We start from the raw sequence: 22,966 nt of genomic DNA, 5'->3' as shown, positions 1-22,966 counted from the left end.
GAAATTGCGCGCAGTGCGCATTAAATCGCAATTCCAACAAAAATAACAAACACTGCAAAACCTGGTCGTACGATCTGAGGATTTATTAAGTCTCTTCAGCTCTTCCATTGTCGTTCAAGCCGAGATGCATTTTTTTTTGTTTAAATTGGATGACAGTCTTTGAAAACTTTATGACATACTTTTTCTTAAACTGCCAATTTTCACCTGATCAATCTTCTTGAATCTTAATCTGCTATGTATATCTACGTAAATAAACATACAAAATTTCAAAGGTCTGTGACAAGTACTGTGGCTGCAAAAAAAAAAATCACAAAGATTGCTACGAAACTGGACAAAAGGAAAGAGCATTCCCTTAAACTTCACTCTCGACGAATGCAAACGCCATGTATTTTCGATTTCGTGTATACTAGATCAACCCCTCGGAAACAGTCTTTCTTCCATCGCGGTTTACGATCACTATCGCGCAGTCGACGAAATATATCTCATGGAATGGAAGAAAAGGGAACAGTGTATCGGTGAACGAGAGGAAAAAAATCAGAGGAAAGGAATTCAATCTTTTCGGGCGCTGGGATTTCGAGGAAAGCGATGCGATGAGACATTTCGTCCTAGTCGATTTGAATTTTCAATCTGTTTAGTATACAGGGTGAAGCATTTGTACAGGTCACTGGAATCATTCATTCATTCATTTTTACAAGTGAAAAAGAAATTTCTATAACAAAAATAAAAAAATAAATTAAGATTAATGTATCATTCTATTGAAATATTGATGTCCTTGAATTGTCAATGATGTTTAAAATAAATTTAAATTCGTACAGGTGTTTAAAGTGGCTCCAGAAGCATTCTGTACCGGTTACAAAAAGTACAACGAATTCCGAGGGTGACTTCCCAAATCTCTCACCTTTCCTATGGGACGATCTCGATCGACGATCAAGGAAGAAAAAAATTCTTGATACAGGTACCGTTTTTGAAAGTATAATTCTGAAATTGCCTCCGTCCGAATCGTTTGTCGTTAAACTTTATCCTCCTACTTTTACAACCGCGCGAACCCTGCCATATTTCTCCCTTTACGTACAGAATAAGGTCTGAATAATACCAATAAGCGTTCACTTCGAAGACAGTAAAAATTTTATTTTTCCTTGGACCGGATGCAGGACGGACGAAGCGACCGAGATAGGGCTCGATCAGGAGACTCGTGATAACGCCTAACGTTTATGGCAACACGTTTACCCCTAATGCTAGGGTCAAAACAAAAACTGTTATTTATCGAATCTTGCTTGGAAATGGCTTACCTCGGGATATTTCAAAACGTCACGAGCTACGAGACGTAGAAATTTTGCAAACATATTTGTTGCGGAAACGAGTTGGGTGTGTGCAGGTGCATTATTTTCAGTAAGTATGACTTGGTCGTCGGTAGTTTTGGTGTTAAAATATAAAATATGAGGCTAGACCAGAGATACAACGAGAAATGGCACTCAAGAATAATCTTCGAAAATATGTAATGAAATATGTAATTAGAGAATTTTCATGCAAACGCATCCAACGGATTTAATCAATATCTGTGTACTCTATTAAAAAGCAAATCTCTTTGAGACTACATTTCAGCTCTTCTCCAGATTGCATCCAGAAGCATGGCTCTTCTTTCTTCATTTTAACCGACGAGTTTCCAGCAATTATGACTTATTTACGCTCGTGAAATTCGAGTTAATGTTTGAAGAGATTCCGGGAGATACCCTTTGGGAGATAGAACACAGGCAACTCGATCATTACGGCTTGATTTTCGCGCTCTCGAACACCGGAGCGTCGACCATCGATTCCCAATTAACTGGAATTTTCAAAGGGGTACTAAGAAGCCGATTTGCATGGGCAAATGCGCCTTAAAGGCCTCCTCGGGCTTCCTCGAAAGGAAACTCTTTTGAGATTGAAGAAAGTTCGCGCTGATCATTAGTGGTTAAGAACGCTCGCTTACACGATCATCGAGCAATCTCGTCGTTCGAAAGGGGAATTTTGAAAGTCTGCCAAATCTCGTTTTGCCCCTTCCTCCGAAACGAAGAACACGTGAAACTTCTCGAGAGGGTCACGAAAATCGCTTCCACTGGGAAAAACAGCGTGCCAAAGGCTGGTAGGGAAAATAGAGGGGGATGGGGAGGGGGAGTAGGACCAAGTCTGGAGTACAGTCACGAATTACTGCGTCGTAATTAAGGATTTCAACTGTCAAGAAATCTAAAATTAAAATTAAATTTTAATTCTTTCGTATCTGTGTATTTATTACAGTTTTTATTTTTGCTAGACGTCTTACGATTTAAAGTACAATATACAACCTACGATATACTTGCACTTGTGTATACGTGCACTTTTGAAACTATGCAACGATAGATGCACCTTGTACAAAATTATTTTTAAAAGAAACATTAGACATAGGAGTTGTAGGTGAGAAACGCTAAAAGAAATCAAAACTGCCATCATTTTAGTGAATTTTAATGCGCAAATAAAGAACTTATTCATTAATAATGTATAGTCAAATTGTAATTGAAAATCAAGACAGAACAGAGATTGTTTACATCGCTGTGTCCAGAACTAGAAAACACTTCTCTGCGATATGGCCGCCATTTTGAATAAAAAATGTATATTCATGTAATACGAGCACCAACATTTCGTACATATAGTTTCCCCTCTAATAAATTTTTATAGAACTATGAATATTTTATATCTTCGACCCTTAACCCTTTCTCTGCCTGGATGCTCCAGGCTGATTTGAATTCTACGCTTTGCTGAAAAATTAAAACGCGTTTAATAACGAACTTTTTCTCAAAGAGAAACCAATGTATATGCAAACTTAGGTTGATCGAGTGTAGAGTTTATGAATGAAAATATGTTCGTTCTTTCGTAAAGCGATAGGAAGAACACTGTAGTGATTGCTTTCTGCGTTAGTTTATCTCAGATAGATGGTGGTGTAAAGAATTATTATTTTAATCGTGTTTTCAAACTTGTTTCTTTAATCATTTTTCAAATCGTCATATATTGCTACTATAAAATATTATACATGGTATTAAAAACCATTATTTCAGTTGAAACTTCAATTAAAAATTATGGTTATAGGAATGTTTGTGCAAATTTATATTTTGGTATATTATTGACTTTAGCACAATTTCGTAAACTTCTTCACATTCCCATTTGCCAAAAATGGATAAATATCCGCAGTCTAGTTATAACTATTAATACTGATTGTGAACATCACACATTAGATGACACACGAGCCAAGAATACAAAATTAGCACAAAATTACAAAAAATAAATCTCGGCCCACTCTAACTGTGAAACTGTGTTTACTTTTAAGGTAAAACACGCAGAGTGAAACGAATTCACGGTTTCCTCCCAGTTAGAGACCCAATTTCGTTGAAACCCTCGTTAGAATGTGAACAGAAAATAACGAGGCCGAGTGGAAAGTTTTAATTTTCAAAGCTCGCTAGCGTTAGGTTTTTCAAGGGCTGCAAAATTGCGTACCGTAATCTTTTACTTAATGCCCGCGTTTAATACCAGGCTCGCCAGTGTTCCCGCGAAAGAGATCTCGTTTACTTAAGAAAATTCTTGGGAATACACCCGGTGGAACCTTTAATTCACGTGGCCCCCCCCCTCCCCCCTCCCCCCTCCCCCCAACACGTTCCCGTAAATCCGAATAACGTTTCCCGTGGTTACAGAGCCAGGAATAATAAATGTTACCGTAGCAATCAGAATAGCGGGAGTATTTTGGCGCGATGCCATCCGACGTTCGAGGACTTCGTTTCTCTTAGCTACCGAATTTGGCATAACGTTTCCCGTGTAACGTTTCCGATAAGCCCCATTGAAAAACGTAAACGAGTGGAATTGAAGTTGCTTACGCCGTCAGGGGTAATCGCCCTGTGCTAAGTGAAATGAAAGAGAGAAGTTCTTGTTCTACCACGTACTTGCGTGAATTGTTATTTCTATCAGCTGTTTTTGAATACTGGAAGTACTTGTGGGAATTGGTGTCATTATTGAGCGTGCTTGAGTAGTTTTTGGAGGGAATAATTTACCCTGTGTGAAATAATAATTTGAAACTTGAGAAATTGTACAAAAATCAACACTTAAAAGTACAGGTTGATCTTTCATTTTATTGCCGGTGTTAAGTACGTATTTCGTAGCCCCTAGTAGCCTACATTTTAAATTTAGTATCAAACAGTTGGACCAATCTTAGGATTCCCCGTTAAAATTTCATCCTCGAGAAATCCTCGCAGCTGGTAAGACCTCGAACGTAAAGTGAATACATTCCATTCCAACGGCAAAGTGTTTAGCTGGAAAAAAGTTGTAAGTCGGGCACAGGGGATAGCCAAGTGAATAAACGAATAGGTAGAGAGGTCTGCAAAGAAAGATAGGAACCGTAGGCGACCGCAACATCATTGGCTGAATAAGGGAAGTTATTTTATTCTCGCCACTAGTGCTGCAGTGGGGATCACACACAATACTTCCCTTCTGGAGCAGTGGAAACGTAAAATAGAAAATCAATACGAAATCCTCGTACCTCTTTCCTGGCCATTGGACAACCGCGAAAATTCCTATTGTGGCTTCATCGATAAGTTATTATCGTTGTAGCGTGGCTTACCAAGGGTTTTCCCTGCTCTGAAGGAATTTCTACACCATTCGTCCATACAAGCTACCCAGAATTCGACGAAATCGAACTTTTCCCCGAACAATTCAAATTTCTCGCGAGATGTCAACGTACTTTTGTTCGACGGAAAAAGTTTAGGTTTTGAAAGCTTCAAGCTAGATTCACAGTGAAAACTAAAATTTGGTCTGATGCATCAAAATTTCGTACCTACCAAAATAACGTTAAGACCTTATTAACTTCATCAGGGTATTGGAAACATTTTTGATTGAATATCTTAACTGTCAATTTAAGTCTTCATCATTTATACAATCAATACTCGTCAAGTTCACCAATAAAATTTTGCACGATTTACGTATAATAATTAATCACCTGAACTCGTAATACCTCTACAGATTCAATCATTTATTTATCAGTTACAAAATTGATCAATTCATCTATACATACAAATAACCAAAAAAAAAACCCCTCAAGATATAAAATAAAACTCATGTACCAAACTATAACGGGACCTTCTAAAACGGAGAGGCGTCCTCCCGAATTTGTTCCGCGATATCCAGAGAACCGAATTTAATGAAACTCAGGAAAGCCAGTTTTCTTCGCGAGATACGTTCCACGTAACAGCTAATTGTGTACGCAAACAAGCACAATTTCGCAAGCGAAACCTGGAAACCCAGTTCGCGTTACTAATCGCTGTTGCGTGAAGCAACCCGCAAATTACTCCTCCGGCTGACGAAAACCCTGAAATCCTCGCAGCGGAACATACGGGACGCTTCGTTCCTGGAGATCGCAGGCCCCGTTTGCTCGTTTCTCTATCTTGACGCTGCAGAAAGGGGCGAATGAGCATGGCGAAAGCCGGAAAAAAACAATTTTTTTCCCCCTCAAAGCCTGGTTAGACAGGATTCACGGATTGGCTGGAGGCGAAGCGACTGGAAACGCGGTAAGCAACCGCGATTCTCGTTTTATTTCAACCGCGAACGAAATGTTGAAAGAAAACTCGACAAGGGTTGAGGTCTCGAGGGCGCGCGAAACGTTGCTCCTTTTTCGGTGGGAATTCAGTGGCAATTCCGAAGTAGTCTCGTACCTGGCACGCGAGCAAAACGCGAGGAAAACCGAGAGGCGCTAGGAGATGGCCACCATTTAAAAGCCACCTTCGAAAAGATACCGGGTACTGACCTGAAAACGACACTTCCCTGTCTCGTCGAGCGTGTGCAGACCGACAAACTTACAGCTTCCTATTCTATTTTGACTCACCTGCTCCGCTAAATACAGTATTCAATCTCTAACCGATCCTGAAACTACGTCCGGTCCTCTTCCGTTTGCGTTTTTAGTAAAATGTTTTTTAGTACTCACCTGTAAGTATTCTAATAAACTTTTGTTTTTGATGGAGATTATATTTACAGAGAATGCTAGCGAAGATGTAAAAAACGTCTCATAAAACGTACATGCATGGCCACTAAAGTCGATAACAATTTCGAAGTCCTGTCTCGTCTTCAATTCGCGAGCAAAACTAAGGCGAAGAGTCCGAGGGGACGAAAGAGACGCAAGAAGATATAGCCGCCATTTAAAAGCCACCTTCGAAAGATAGCGGCAACTGACCTGAAAACGACACTTTGGTGTTTCGTAGAGCGTGAGACCAGCACACTTGTTCGACGAAAGAAGCACGGCTCGAAACGGGGATTCTGGGCAACGTAACCGAGAAATGCAGGGCAAATGATAAAAGGCGGTCAAAATTCGCGATGCAACCGAAAAGGAGGCAATTCCTCGTACAAATACGAATGGGAAATGCGCAGACAAATATTTCTTCAAGTGTCTTCTTTTTAGAGAAAATTTATGTAGACAATTTCTGGGACGCACGTCTGACCATTACTCGACTTTTCTACTTGCGTTTGTCTAAATTTTATGAACGCTAACGATGTGAGGTAGCACCCCTTCTCTTCAATTACCCTTCTTTTCTCTGAATACCTGTAATACCTTCTGAATGCTGTCTACGAGTTCGACTAAAGACTAGAGCTAGTAAGGAGGACACTTAAAGTTCACCGAATTCCAGTTTGCAAATGGCGGAGAGAGAGAGAGAGAGAGAGGAGGATCGAGAAAGCCATCGACGTGCAGCGTACACGAAACACTAAAGCTCGATACGAAATCTCGGTGGTGAAAGGGTCTGCATCGAAATCTTTTTCAGAGGGCGTTTCCAGTGCAAGAGCTTACAAACCTAAGCAGAGGTTACGAGGGTTGAACCGTACAAGGGTTAACTCAGCGAAGTGGATCCGATTTACGATTCCTTACGGTTCGGTACTTCCTTCGCAGGAGAAAGAGGGGGTGGTAGTCGGAGGGCGCCAAGGCAATCGTCTGCGTCTTTCTTCTGGATTAGAAATCAGGGTTTCGTGAGAAGCCAATAAATATAAAATGGCAGATAAACTTTCCAAACAGAGAGGGCGAAACGTCAACTCTGGAATAGCCAACTGTAAGCCTTTTGTAGAGTCGAATCGGACCACCTGGTGTACTATGCTTTACGACGGCACTTATTCGAGTTACTGTCTGGCGGAGCTTTGTTTGCCTTGCGGAAAGGTGCAAAAAAATATTTTAAGCCACTGTTCGACTCGAAGGAAATTTAAAGAGATGGTGTTTCACTTTATGTTACTATTCTGAGCACCTTTGTTGTCTTTCATTCGAAAGAAGTGTCTAGAAGTGGAAACTATATGTTTTCAAGCAGCTTTGTTTGCCAATGAAAACTTTAATCACATTACAGGAAGGCTTAACAAATATTCTTGATGACATTTTAATTCGAAGGAAAGTTAAAAGGTTACTAACAGTTGACACAGCAAAAATTTAAGAATTAAACGAACGAAATAACAACTAAAAATAAATTGGAATAATAGGCAAATTTGTATATATAATGTTATACACCTGATAAAACCTATACAAATATTTCCCCCCACAACCAATAAAAATCCATTCCTCGATATATTTTAAATCGATATATGAAACTACTAAGACGTGAAATATTCGATACATACTAATTAAAGGCGCACACGAATAATTATTAAAAATTCCAGGGGAATTGTAGCCCACAGTGGAGGGTTCCAGCGGTTAAAAAAATCGATTGGGTAAATAGATGCTTTCTTGACACATACCTGCAGCGCTTGGGGCCAGACGCATACGTCATTCAGTTTGTCCTCGGCAAGCCGCAATGGATAGTAGGATGTGCACCCTCCGGTGCCATTCGCCCCTGCCGAACCATATTGAGCGAGAGCAACAGAGATGGTAGTGCCAATTGGACATTTTAGCGTCATCAACTCCTCGTCGCAGGCTGCGCGCTGGTAGGTCTTCAGGGTGCCTGATAACAAGGCTGTCGTTTTAATATCGTGACCATAAAACGTAGGACACGATCGGTGTTTGAAGAATGGTTGGCATCAAATATTGGACCAAGGGATCAAATTATCAGGGAATTTGTTACGCCACGAGTAGGTAGGAAGTAGTATACGCGCAAAGTTTGCGTACAGTGTATGGTATTTATATGTCACGATGTGGGGTTAAGATTATTGGATCGAGCGTATAAAAAAAGAGGTAAATTGTCGTCGGAAGGGTATGTAAAAAATAAAATTGATTTAAGGGGATGTAAAATAGGGTATGATAAATTGAAAGGAAATAGGAAGTAGAAGGCGTAGAGTGAAGGAATCGCGAGGTATATTTGGTAAGTGATAGGATTGATAATATTAAAACGTAAATTGGTGGTTAAAGGGAGGCAAATAGGTTTCAAAAAAATTATTTTAAAGTTGTATGATCGAGGTAAGTAGACACGAGATTATGGATAATTATATCACGATGGTATTCAACGATTTATAAATTTAAAAATAATAAATATTTCGAAAGAATGCATTAGAATTATTCAACGACATTTAACAATTATTAAATAAAAAGTCCTCCATGGTACACAGAATCCCATGAAAATTTCCCAATCGAATTCAAAGTTATTAAATTTAAAAAATTATTCGCAGTCCGATTATTCGACGATACGTGGAATTATTAAATCGAAAAATGGTTTACAAATTTAAATATGAATTTGAATGAAATGAAATAAAAATCAGAATCGCAGAAAAATTGCCGATAGGTCCAGCGACATCGAATATCGGCGAGCACAATGAGAAACAGGCGCAGAGACACGCATACACGGCGATGTATGCAAAATCGACAGTGGATGGTCGCAATAAAACCGATTGAAAAGAAACGCGTATAAAAGGGAGGTTGAAAAGGGCGCGAATTCACAGGGACGACAGGAAGGAAGGAAACACACGAGAGCGGAGGGATCGATCGATCGATGACCCGTAACGGTGTCGCCGCAATGGTGATCAGTTCGGAGGGATTCGCGGTAATTAACGAGTGGATCAATCGGGGATCGGTCGAACGGCGATGTATCGATGACACTCGCGAAAGCGCCGCCCGTTTCGTTTGCACGCGAAATACACGACGTCCAAATGACGGGACACGTTTGTGGAATTCGGTGGCGAGTTTGCACGCGGGACCGCAGACGTTTCGTTAGGGGAAATTCATGGACAGGTAAGAATAGAAACGACGTTAAACGAAGATGATGTTAACAGGCAAAATTGAAAACGTTTCGAAATCAATTGTTCGTTCAGTCGTGATGGTTAAGAGTTTAAAGAGAACAGTTTATGCAAGATAAAGGTAGAATGAGTAGTTTTATGAAGATTTATAATCACAATACAAAATGGCGGGATGTTGAAATAATATTGAATGGTGGTGTAGGAGATAGCGAGGTTTCGAAATAGTAAGGAGGAATCGCAGGAAGAGGTATAGGTATAGATGTATAGATAATAGCGGTGGAATTTAAAGCGTAATACGAGAATGGTAATAAATGGTTAGTGAAGGGTAGAGACATAGCGTTAGTAGAAGGCATGTTTTTGATGTTATTTAAGACGAGAAAGCACGATATAGAGAGCAGTGGAGAGTAGCAGTGCAATTAAAAGCAATCAAAGGATGAGTAATGAGCGCAATTAAGTCATTGGACCGAGAAGGTATACAACGGAACGTTGGTGCACCATTGCGGTCATCAGGGGAATGGTTCGTTAGTATGGTAGCGTGGTCACCACCCCCCGTGATTTATTAACGTGTCATTGTTGTCACCGTCACCACGGTGTACCAGACATTGTGGTCACCATCCCAACGACACATCGTCGAGTTATCGTGGTCGCCATCACCAGAGTTAATCAGCGTGTAGTTGTTACCATGTGGATTGTAAGGGTATCGTTGTTGTGTGACCGTCGCCATTGCCATCACCAAAATCACCGACACAGCCAATGGAAAAGCGGGCCACAGAAGATAACATGAAAAAGAAAAGAGAAAGGCGTCTGTTAGCTAGGGAAACTTGTGACAAAGATACTACTATATAGAAATGTGTATCTTATTTACATGTGATTTTTATCGTTATGTCCAGTAGGCATTGCGTTGATGAAAAATATATTAAAACACCTAAAAATACCTAATACATACTCGCACACTTGAAAATATAAATTGCAGTAATATTTGGTTCAATAATTCTATATACCCGTATAGACATAGAGTATTGGTTAAGAATAAGCAGGAACATGTTTCCTTTAATTTAAATTGACCATGAGCAGACAGGCAGATACGTGAGGTACTCTGATCGCTGGCTGGATCACACTCAAACCACATGAAAGGGAGAAGAGGCGCGGCGAAATTTCCAGTCTTTTCGAGTATGTGGGACGATCCGATGGATCGCAGTGGAAGTAGCGAAGTCGATAATTCACCCGACCAGACAAGTGCTCTTCAAGGAACATCTGCCCGACACTAGGGATCGTTTCGACTCTCCTGCCTCGTTCGCAAAGCCGCGATGGAACGGTACCTTCGAGGTACCATTCGAAACGGTAACGTCATTTATGCGGGAGAAAAATAAATTTCGCTGTTGCCTCGGCTTAATTGCAACGCCATCGAAACGAATTAAGAAGGGACCGACCGTCTTTGGCGCATCGTGCAAACGCGATGGAACCTGAGACGAAGTCTACTACCTCTTCTTTGTGTTTCATTCAGAGGTGTTCAAAATGGAGTATGCAACTTCCAAACGCTGGCAATTCTGTGAACACAGAGCGTAAGCAAGCTTTGAATGGAAATTGTGGGATAAACGTGAGCTTTCGATTGGTAATAAAAGGCAAATTTGCAGGGACAAGTGTATTCGATGTTTGCTCTTCCGGAAATGAAATACTTTTGTTTCTAGATTTACAAGTGGCTGACGAGTGTGGAACTCAGATATGGGATATCGTTCTAATTAATTAAAAAAAAAAAAAAGAGTGATTAATATGAGAAATAGAGTAATGCGTTTCGATCAGTATAACCTCGTTTGTAAATGTTGGGTTGATTTCATCGCAATCTGATACCAACCGACGCAACGCACACTTTGCTACATTACACAGTTAGCGTCGGCCGGAGCCAACGAAATACAATTCAACGAGATTTCCAGTGCTCCGTTATTTTTTAATACGTGTTATAAAACACATAACCATTGTCCGCGGGATTACCAGCGCGTAATTACGCGAGCTGGGATCGTACATCCTGAAAGCTCGTGACAGCGGTTTTTTGTCCTGCGGGCTCGTGAACATTTCAATCCTTCCTACTCTTCACCTAGCGTTTCAATGGCGCGGTAACGCCTTTATGAGGCCATTTCTCAAACTTGCAATATCGCTGCGCTCGTTCTTCCGTCTCATTAACTCCACGCGCTCTTTACAAGTGCACCGAGATAAGATCGGCTACGTTGAAGATACCCAGACCGCGTTCGCTGGTGGCATAACGCGTAAGACGAGTGGGTCCGAGTGGAACCACTTTGCAACGATGATTATTCCACCTCTCCACGGTCGGAATTAATTCTCGGCCTGACACAAAAATTAATTACGCTGGGATATTTTTCGACAACTCACTTTAATACTCGTAGCTGAAGATAAGAATCGTTTCAGGGGTGCGAAAGTTTTGTGGATATGTTAATTCAAACATTTATAGTAGACGTTGTTGACAAGGATCGGTTTGGTTTAATTTCTTATTTATTAACTCTTTAAAGTTAGATGGGTTAAAAACTACCCCACCTTTTGTGTAGCTTCACTATTTTATTTAATAATTAATACTGCTTGTTATTACTCTCAAACACAATCATAAGATCAGTACAATAAAAAGATTTAAATTTGGCTTGTTTAACCGTTCCAACAATATCTATTGTTCCAGTTCCCTAAAATATACTTTTGATCCCAAATAAAAAAAAAGAAATATAGACAATAACGAAAATATAGTAAGTAGTCGGTAATGTTTAAATTTACAACTTCATTAATCTCACATTGCCTATTTGTATTCATACTTTAAAGTGCAATACTTATTTTGCCATAGGATTTGCACAAACCTCGAAAACTTTAGAGATACGCAATAATAACTTAAAACTACTTATCGCGTTCTTAAAAAATTCATGCTTCCATCTTTCTTAGAAGCGAATGGATTTATACAGTTTTTCATCTCAGATACTTCGGCTCTTCAGGCATTTTTCTTTTCAGCTCGCACCCCTACAGCCCGCCACTTCTTTAGCATTCTATGTTCGTGCTTTCCTTTATGAGGTACTCTCGGTCCACCCACGGCCGCAGTTTGCAATTTTTATATCATTTAAGGACTTCAAACGTCCTGCACAAAGGAACTTGGTTCCCATTCTCTATTTCTCTCTTACGCATACATCATGTACAAGTAAATTTAACGTAACAATAGTGTCCACGTTGGATTACAATTTTCCCTCTTCTCGGAATTCTAATTTCTGCGTTTGAAACTCGTTTAAGTGGTTGCTCCCTAGTCGTATGAACCCTGTATTTACATATTTCACGTTTTCGACCCGAGTTCCGAGTACGACACAGAGAGACAAACAAATACGTTTCACGCTTCGCTGCGGAACAGTGTATTAGGAATTGCTAAATTTATCTCTGTGCACGAACGTTAGTTCGAAATTGTTTCTCTTGTTACCCCTCGGCGATGGTAAATTATTTTTGGAGCGAATTGGGTGCTGATATATAATTTCGTGGAGTTATAATGAGTCCCGCAATTACACCGAGTATCAATAAACATGGTTGGTATTGGAGACTTTAAAATTGTTATATTTTAATAATAATTACAATATATTATAAGAGATTAATTATAATTATAATATTTTCAATAATATAGAATATTGTATATCGATGGCTACGCACGACTCTTTTAAATTAGTAGCTGTCGTAGAATCTGAGCTAACCTATCAAAAATACCCCATTCGACTGACCAATCTCATTAAGAGCTGAAATTCGTGAAAAAAGTAGATTACGTAAATGGATATCAGGTTAAAAGGTGGCCGAGGAACGCGATTCGTGGGATCGCGGTAGAAGATTACATTTATCAGGAAAAAAAGAGCAAGCGGATAAAGGGTTAGTCCTCTCGAAATAGCCACTACTTTATATCCTCGATATGGGATCTGGCTGGTCGTAGAATAAATTTCTGCGGTTTCGAATGTATCCTTATACGTACGTGAACGTTTTCCCGCAGCGCGTTCGACGCTGTAGCGTTTCCACTTGCGGGTTTTTATAACGTTCGGTGCTCGAAAATTAATGATTCCCGTTCGGTTTCGTTTCGAAAACTACGCTCAACGTTTTCCCATCTTCGTGTTCGTGTTTTTGTCACCGTATATACAAGACTACGGTAAAACAGGAAACGCTTGGGGACAAAATTCAACGCAATCGAGTTTTTGGTACCGCGACGGTTTAATTTAAACAGAGAAATTCGATATCGAGCTGGTGCGGCGTTGAAAATTGCGGCTCCTTTGTCATTTTTCTTTGTGAGGAGGAACGACTGAATTGAAATGAAAATTAGTACACGTATAGTTCTTCTAACGCAGTTTGATATGACAATTTTTTGCTTGTTTTAGTCGCTGCATCTATTAACAGAGATTTGATCTATCTATAGTCAAATCTATAGTTTCTGGTTTAATGGGAGACGATTTAAAAATACTTTATGAGCCATTAAAGCAATTATTATAAAGATGTATGTATTTTTTTCCAGTTACTTTTCAGGAATATAATAATTATCCAAACCAACTTACAAACACATGTGTCACTCACCATAAAGATCTTATTTTGCAAACTAACCTAACCTTGCAAATTTAAGCTCACAATAAACAACTTCTGGGATTTATACTACAAAACAGCATCAGAAATATATTTCAATTCGAAAGCGAAACGTGGAAAAAAATATCGCGAAATTCTTATCCAGATAAGAGTTTCACACATTTTCGGTTTCAGACCATCAGCGGTCTCGAATGTACACGTATCGTTGGCTGGCGGTGTGTATGGCAGCACCGTACACTCCGGTATCCTCGATCCTCTGTTAGAATGCACTTTCATGAAACCGACGATCGATTTTCATTCCACGCTGATTCATTTGAATTCTGAAAAGCCCTTGGACGAACGATTGCCTCGGACAAAAATATCTTACATTGTGCGGGGCATTGTAACTGGGCGCATCGCAGCTGCACTCGCTGGGATACGATCGCTGTGGCATCGTCGAGCCTTGACTGCAGTCGATGCACCGCAATGCAATCTATATCACGTATGCAAGTGCGAGGATCGAGTCACTGTACGAGCAACTCGTCGTGGCGACCATTCAGATCACGTATAGCTCCCGTTAAGGCAGCTAGCTAAAGGTTCGTCATATCATCGCGATAATTTTGCTCGGGAGTTGGCTGAAACCTCGTGTTTTCATCTGTTCTACAATCCCTGAAATATTTCATAAAAATGACGAAGAAAAAAAGCAAAAGTCTCGTTAGTGCAAACTCTAACAGCATTATAACATAATTCAAAGTTCAGGTGTGGCAGGTTCGTTTGTCAGAGATTCGTAACACCGGCAACCAGATTACCAACAGATTCCACCCTCGAAAAGCGTCACTTGAAAGGGGCAGTTTTGTTTGAAACACGTACCGCGAGCTTCCGGCCGAACGCGCCAAGTATTTCTGTTTTCCTTTCCTCGTAAAGCTGCCCCGTAAGATGTAAATACGTAGGCAGCGCATTTATTGCGAGTGTATTTTCCGAGGGGGCCGCGATTTCAGCTGTTCCGTGGTTGACCTCCTATTTCAAGCGTATCCTGTCCACGTTTTCACGCTGGACAAGCCGCAGAACCCTCCGGGCGACACAGTGTGATATTTTGTACGCGGAGAGGGTGGAGCCGAAAGCAAGACGGTAAATTCGAGCGTTTATTCAGCCGTGTACTTCCGAGGAAGAATGGGACAACTTCCTATACAGTAAAAATGTCGAGATACGAGTACAAAGTCACTAGGCCTTGATTTGTTATTTGTTCAATAGTAATTGGAAAATTACGTACGTTTATCAATTCAAATGTAAGAAATTCATGTAATAATGGTATAAATATGAAATACATAGGAATTTAATATAAGGGAACTGCTTGTAACAGAATATTGAATGTCTCTAAAATTTCATAAAAATTATAATATACAATATAGTCCTATAACTATTCATATCCTCTATATTCATTAAGCACATTTGTCTAACCTAAATGGTAAACTTAAACTATCCAAATAAATGTTTCATTATGAATATGTGCATGAATGTATAGATATATTTGTAAACATATAATTCCAATTTAAAATACATATATTGGTTAGTCTATAAAAATTGAGACTCTGTTCAATTAGCACGGAAGGAGCAGCGATCGCATAAAAGCCTGCAGCAAAGTAACAAGCGCAAAGTCACAGAGGTAGCAACCCAGTTGGCTGCCAAAGCCGAGGGACAAGCTAATAGGCGAAATTCCGTCCCAACTTGGACGAGTTTCGATTTCGTCGTTGAGACGTCGAGACGAAACAATGGGGGCTAATCAAAAGCTCACGAGAAATTTCCTTCGAGTTACCTGCAATCAATCAATCCGTCGAACGAACTTAACCCGAGTTAATTTGTCTATCAGTTAATCCGAGCTTTAAGGGGTACTCGAAACGAAAGCTTACCGTCGGATCAGCGTAACATCCCTGCGATCGAGGCTACGCTGAACGCTGGTGTAAGTGTCTACAAGCTGCGTGTTCCGGTACATGGTGGTTAACGAGGTACGTGGTGACCAAAAATCGTGCTACGTTCTGCGGAACGGAACGTGCAATGTACTTGAGAAATTGTATAGGCAGCACAACAGTTGTTCCGTTTCTTTGGCTAAAATTTTGGGGAATTCAAAATGTATCTCGAAGAATAAATTCATTGGTGCTGTGCAAAATAATTATTACATTGAATTGAAAGCTCAGAATTCGATATAAAAATCCTGAAAAAAGTACACGAATATGAAATGTAAATGTCAGGAAGTCACCTGTAGAATTTTCTCAGATTGGTTCGATATACTTGGATACAAATTCTCACACATTCGAAGCAAAATGACAATTTTGCCAAATAGCAGACATTTGTGTATTCTGATTTCGGAGTAATTGAAACGCCATGAACGGATGTGCGCATAACACGACAGACACAATTCCTGAAATTGTGTACACGTTCGCGCGACAATGGACGAGCGAGAAAGGTATTTTAAAAATTAATTCTCGTTTACCATTGGTCTGAAATACAAACGGAAACTTGCAACGTTTTATTCGTCGTAGAATTTTTAATGTCACGTGTAGCGACAGCGTTAATTGGAACCGTTGGGTTGTCACCGGGGAATGGGTTACGAGTGAAATAATTTTTTGTGGAATACGTACCATTAAAATGCAGTGAATGGTTCATATAACTTACATAATGTATCTACTTCAACGCATTATATAACATATTTCAACATACTTTATAATATTCTTGTTTCTCTAAAACAATATGTTATTTTTCCTAATTTGATTAAAAATGTCCTCGATTGTACTCTCTCTGAGTCAATCAAAGCCAACCATTTTTAAAGCAATCGTTTCTTCGACAGCGAAATCTATGCAGTATTCAAATTCCGTGGTTCATCGTCTTCCAACTCCAAAATCACCGTATCTATTTCGCAGTGGAATTCGATCAATTACGTCGTAACGGAAACCGGAAGACGTACCGTTCGACCTGCTTACGAGGCAGCCCCGAATAAGTGTGCCTCCACCCCCGATCTTTTCGTTGGAACAACTGAAATCTGGAAACGATGCCAACTTTTCAGAACTCGACGTCTGCCTCTAGAACGTTCAACCCCTTTCCTGTGAGTCAAAGTGTTGCCTTTGTTTTCAGCATTCGCCAATCCAGAACGATGCATTCTCATTTTAAATGAAGGCCAACGAATATTTAGAAACTAACTTTCGTTGCAAGATTACCTTATCGAATCGTGATTTCCTCTGAAATACACATCATACAAATTTCTTGTTATACAGAGATTTCCGAAAAAGTTTCTGCTCGAATTCCTCGTGAAATCGAGAGCAACCGCGTTTTAGTGAATTTAATATGTTTCGATAAATTCATAGTTTGAATTTGGCCACTGAGTAATGAGTTACAAAAATAAAATTGATAAAACATCTTATTGACATTAAATTATATGAAATGGGACAGAAAGAAAGCAGAGAAACCGTTTTTTAGTGGAATTTTCCGCATCTCGACCTTGGATTACGTTGAAACCGAATCATAAAACGTAGTAGAACGAATCTTAATTTTTCTATTTCCGTGGCCAAGTGGACAATTCAGATAATCTAGCTAATGGAACGACATGATTGTCTGTCTTAACGATAACAGTTTAATCTCATATATTTAGCCAAGCCGTAAGCCAAATGCGAGGGCATTAATTCTCTACCCTACTGTTTTTGGCACAGGGATACTCCATTTTTTGCTTTAACTTTAAAAAGAAAATACTGTTTTTACATTAGTACAAATATCCTGAATATTGGTTCTTAGCACATGTTGCTTATACACAATTTCAAAATAGTAATTCTTTAAAATAATCATAACAATTTAATAAATACACTAAATTTGTCTAAAAAAAATACTAACATTTAGGAGCTTTATTATCATACCAATATTTAAGATTTTAATATATTCTTTATATTATATTTAATATATTTATTTCATAATTTCACAATACATTGTATTTTCTCACAGAGATGGTATTCTCTCTTTCTCTCTACTCTACTCCCAGTTTTCAGCTTTGGTTTCGCGTAAATTCTACATTCGTGATGTAAAATTGTCTATAAAGCTTGCGTTAAACTACTAAACTGTATAAATTTATTTTGGTCAGTATTAAAGCCAAATACAGGAGGTTACTATGAAAAATGTAAGATAGATCAATGTTCACCACGACACCATATAGCATTCGAGTATTTCGAACACTTTCAGAACAGATTAAATAAACAACGACCGAACGTACACGTATTCGATGGATTTTGCATTCACGATGCATTCAAATTTTTCGACATCATTACGAGGATAATATATAACTGCGATTGAAATTTTATGATCACTATTCCACGCGCTGTAGGAAGTTACGTATAGTCAGTGTAATCTATTAATTTCAGGGAAATTGAAATCTGCCACCGACGGAATGGAATCCCGCGATTATAAACTGCAGCTGGAATCGATTTCACCTAGAAAACAATTTTCTCAATTAAAATCAGAAACTGAAATAGTTTTCATCCAAAGAACAATAATTGGATACTTCAACTGTAATTTTAACAAGGAAGTAATCCAAACCAAGATCCAAGATCCAAACCACCTATTCATAAAATTAATATTCTTGTTAGAGAAGCATTGCAAAGTATGTTATTCCTTTCTTCATTATTTTCACTTGATTGAAATATCAATCATCAATTCAGATAACTTTTGTACAATTTGAAAGGGTCTCAAAACTTGAAGGTTGAAAATGATTATTGTAAAATTGTCAACTCTAATAAGCGTGTTATTAAAAAAACAACTGAAACAAGTACGAGTCCATGTTATAATTTTCATTCATAATTTCTGAAAAATCAAATGAAATTCATTGAGTAACACGTTAACATTCTTGGACCTTTAAAAGTACGCAAAGTTTCATTTGTTCAATTTTTTATTACGTGTCGCTTGCATTATTGAGACATAAGCAATTCGCGTGAATATTTAAGCCATCGATAGTCGACTGAAAACCATTTATATTAGCCATCAACGGCAAAGAAACGCGGCTCACGGATCGATTAAACCCAAGCCGATGCGCTCAGCATTGGTTCCAGGTGTGCAATTTAAAACGCAACCTTCATCCGCCCGGAAAATGCAACCAGCGAAACGACGGCGTATAACTCGACCGAAAATGAATTCTATCGTGTATCGACACTTCTCCTCGGGAATCGATTATATATCGATTTCGTTCTAATATCGAGTTAGTCGTTCCACTGAGAGTTTTACACGTTTCAGAAATTATCTTCAGCATTTCCATTCATCGTCACCATCGTTTCACTTCGACCATTTTGCTTTTCACCTCCTGAGAGGTGAAACTTGAGGTCTTGAGAAACTTCAGTTCCTTACTTCAAAACAAATTTCCTCCATTTCCGGACTCCTGCCACATGCATATTAATGCTCATGTATCAGTTACAAGATCGCAAAAAGTAGCTCGTTAAAAATGAAAAGACCTGAACATATCCTATACTCTTCAAGCTTGCAATCCATTGTGTTAAACAATTACTACTACTACTGCTTATTAAATGAAACACAGCTCCATTTCACTAGATCGTTCTCAATGTAATTATTTCCTCGCCTCAGTGTAATAGTAAGATATCAGCGGTGTTTCACCAACTTCAGTCCCGCTTCCTCCGCAGCTGATAATCCAGACTAATGCGTTTCCTCGAACAAAGCCCAAGACGCTGCTTTCGACGTCTGACGACGGAAGCATCGCATCAATCAATTTTACCCCAAGGCGCGATACATCTCCCCCTCACGGATATCACAGCCAGTTTCCACTTTTCCTTCCGCCAACGCCAGGCTGACCGAGCTTGGAGAGGACCGTGCTTAACTCGCATTAACGCGGATCGTTTGAACAATCGTCCTCACCCCCGTCAAATACAGAGAATTCTCTGGCGATTCGAAACTTTCCGACGCGATATTCGCCTGGCCAGGTCCTTTATTCACTGCGGCAGCCACAGAAAAATATTACTCGACGCTTTGTTCGGTTTTTCTCTAGATTCTGTCCTCTTAGCAATATTAGGATGCACCTGAAATTACTGAGCATTTCGAGACCCTAATTCGAGTGTAACTGGAGTGGAAACAAAATTGTTGCTCGCTGTAGGGATCAGTGTAATAAGTCAGTGTAATCAGTGGAATAATTAGTAAGGTTGAGTAACTATTTTGTAAATATTTCCAAACAATGTTTTGTTCTAAACATTATATTCATTATTGATGTTGCTCGATTGGCCGAATATGGAGCGGTAATAAAACTGTAAGATCGGTCTGAAAATTCAACGAACTCGAGGAGTGTTCTGGAATTAAAAAAATATGGCGAGCCAGTTATAAACGGAAAACCAATGAAGGATGCGGACAGCTCGAATTCACGTTGATACCCGTCTAAATGAAAGTTTCTCGATACGAACACGACGAAACCAATTACGAATTGATGAAGCAACGTAGCACGCTTTAACAAGCGACGCGATGATATTTGCCCAGAATTGAATTTGAATTTGACGGCGACTTTTCGCTTTGACGAATGCGGAAAATTGTTCGGCGAAATTGGTTTCCGTAGAAGGGCCAGAATGATTTAACGTGAAACAAGTTTGAGCAGAAAGTGAGTAACATTCAACAAAATTATACTGACACTGCTCGTATAGAGTACCTTTCGAATAAATAATATTTCGATAAAGCAAAGTTCAGAATTATTTCTTAATATGAAAGGGTCTAGAAATTAATGAAAATATCATATATTTGAAGATACGAATGATGATGGATGATAAAAATAGCAAACCTATTATATAAATTTCATTTATCTTTATTTGATTGTTTTATCATTTTAATGCTGCAAAAATTAAAAAATTAAACTTCCGATTCATAATTTTCACCATTTTCACCATTTTCACGCGCCTACTTTAAAATTGTTATTTACATGTAATTAACGCTCGTTGTAATATTTCCATATTAATTATTCCTCAATTTAAATATAATCATATTCTATGGATATAATCAGAAGGGATGGTCGGAAGGAATACGTGAAATAAAATGCAGGTCGTGACTGAACATATTCATAGCCATTTCAAAATACAAACAAATATTTCGCTGCCATTTCCAGAAAAGAACTCAATTTATTGTATCTCATTTATTAACAAATATAACATAATCTTAGTAATGATAAGAGATACGTACCCAAGAAATTATTTCATGAACCATAGGTAGTACAAATTTAAATACTAAATTTTCATAACAAAGAAGTGTTCTTCTACTATAACCTCATCTAGTATTCTAATAATACAACCCCACGTTTTCTCTCCTTAATTACGTGTCACTTTATTAACATTTGGTTAAATCATTGTAGAGAAACCATTTTGTGAAGGATACTCTATAGAAAGGAACGAAAACCTCGAGTGCTTGTAGAGACTAATACACGAACACATAGGAGAAAAAAATTTAATGTTTTAATTGCTAATCTCACTCTACCAGGCTTACAGAGGCCCTTGAAGCCTCGTCGTGCTCGGCTCTGCGTAAAAAGCCAAATGTATGGAATAAAGTGACTAAAAAAAAAAAAAAGAAAAAATAGCGTATGCAGGTCGAGAGCTGGCTGCGAAGCGAAAACATTTTATAGCGGCACGTCCAGAGACATTTTGCAGTGACAGAAACTCTTAGCTCGCGTCGCGTTTCTTCTCGCAAAAGGAGCCAGAAGTGCCTTTCGCCACGGATTCCACGGCCATTCAGGAATCGATTCTGTCGTTCGAGAAATATCGCGAATCGTAACTAGCGAACGAGGAGAATGTTCCAACTGTCGATACGATTTTTGACAATGATCACGTTTCGAGTACGATTCTTTACCTACTTTACAATACCAAAAGCAAGATCTTTTCACAGAGTATGTAACAGTATCTTTCATTTTTGTTAGAAAAATACTAGTTCGTGTTATTAGGCTAGACATCGGTCTAGTCTCTTGTTACTATCGTAACTCAATTTACAAATTCTACATTTCTCAAACATTCTTAATGTAACTTTACTCTTTACATTCAGAAATTTTGCCAAGGTTCTATAGAATAAAGTAATATTTAAGATTATATTATGATACGTTGCATTACGTATTTATAGTGTTACTTTTCATTAACACTATTCGTTTGCGTTTCATGACGAATAACTTTAGCAAGTATGTACAATAAAAAGGAAGTGTTAAGGAATACATTAGCATAATACTGTAAGAAATGCGAAGTATCGTCAACATTAAATTCGAATTCTGCCACTGTTTGCACGGAAATGTTACCATTACTGCGACCTCAGTGCAAGAAAGGGCTACTTATCGCGAAATCTGGCCGTGTGCTTGCATTGTTACAAGTTCCTAGCTAACTTTTCGAGCAAAATCGCACAGAGGCTATACGATGCTCTCATAAATATTATTGTCAACTAATTCTGTATCTCTGTTTTGTGTATAAGCGGCTCATAATACTGTACATTGTAAGTACGAGCGAGACTACGAACGTTCAACTTTGGAAATTGTTTCCTCACTGTAGTTGAATTTAAAATATGTAATTACTCGCGTGGTATACCTTGCATGAAAGTGTTTAATTTTATATCAATAACGCTAAATACTTTTTTGAATATATAATTGTAGTATGATTCACTTCTTATTGTGTTTCTCAAAACTTTAACGTGATATTTATTGTTAGTACAAATTATATATATATGTACATGTGTATATTCTTGAAACAAGGAAACCTTATGCATTCTGTTTGTATTTTATTATTTTACTATTTACTGTTTTCGAGAGAAATTCGTATTTCATGAATGCCTGAGTCTGGGATACAGCGAAGTATGTTTGGAATTAAATAGAGACAATAGCAGAACCTAAAACAAATATTTCGCATTTGTTCATTACGAAGCAATGTGCTTGCTGGAAAGTAAAAAATTATTTCTGCTTTATTCCATGTTTTATTTCCCACAGGGAAGAACGACGTATTTTCATGCAAAAACGTTCCCGCTCTAGTAACGACATTTCGTGTTACAACTTTCCTGCAGTTCGTTAATATTAATTACAATTAACAATATCGACAACATTCTTTCGCGATGAGTTCCTAGAAACAAACGAAGCATCAGGAACACGCTGATGCACAATTTCAGAATCTCGTCGAGCGTGCATTTTACGATTTGTTAATTAAATTAAGGAGAAAGTTAATTACCTCGTAGCTGACAAGCAATG

General features: G+C 38.6%; 1 protein-coding gene across 2 annotated transcripts in view; it reads right to left on the bottom strand.

Moving 5' to 3' along the window:
- Positions 1-22,966, bottom strand: part of LOC128891098 (uncharacterized) — a 226,616-nt gene that overhangs the window by 72,908 nt on the left and 130,742 nt on the right. For both annotated transcript variants that reach the window (XM_054150302.1, XM_054150301.1), the window contains one exon: positions 7,753-7,967. In XM_054150302.1, the coding sequence (XP_054006277.1) occupies positions 7,753-7,967 (215 nt within the window). The remainder of the gene's footprint in view (positions 1-7,752; positions 7,968-22,966) is intronic.

Source organism: Hylaeus anthracinus, unplaced genomic scaffold (assembly GCF_026225885.1).
Source record: "Hylaeus anthracinus isolate JK02 unplaced genomic scaffold, UHH_iyHylAnth1.0_haploid 12001, whole genome shotgun sequence".
Classification (NCBI taxonomy): Eukaryota; Metazoa; Arthropoda; class Insecta; order Hymenoptera; family Colletidae; genus Hylaeus; species Hylaeus anthracinus.
The sequence above is the reverse complement of the archived record's forward strand: the minus strand, read 5'-3'. Positions and strand labels throughout refer to the sequence as shown.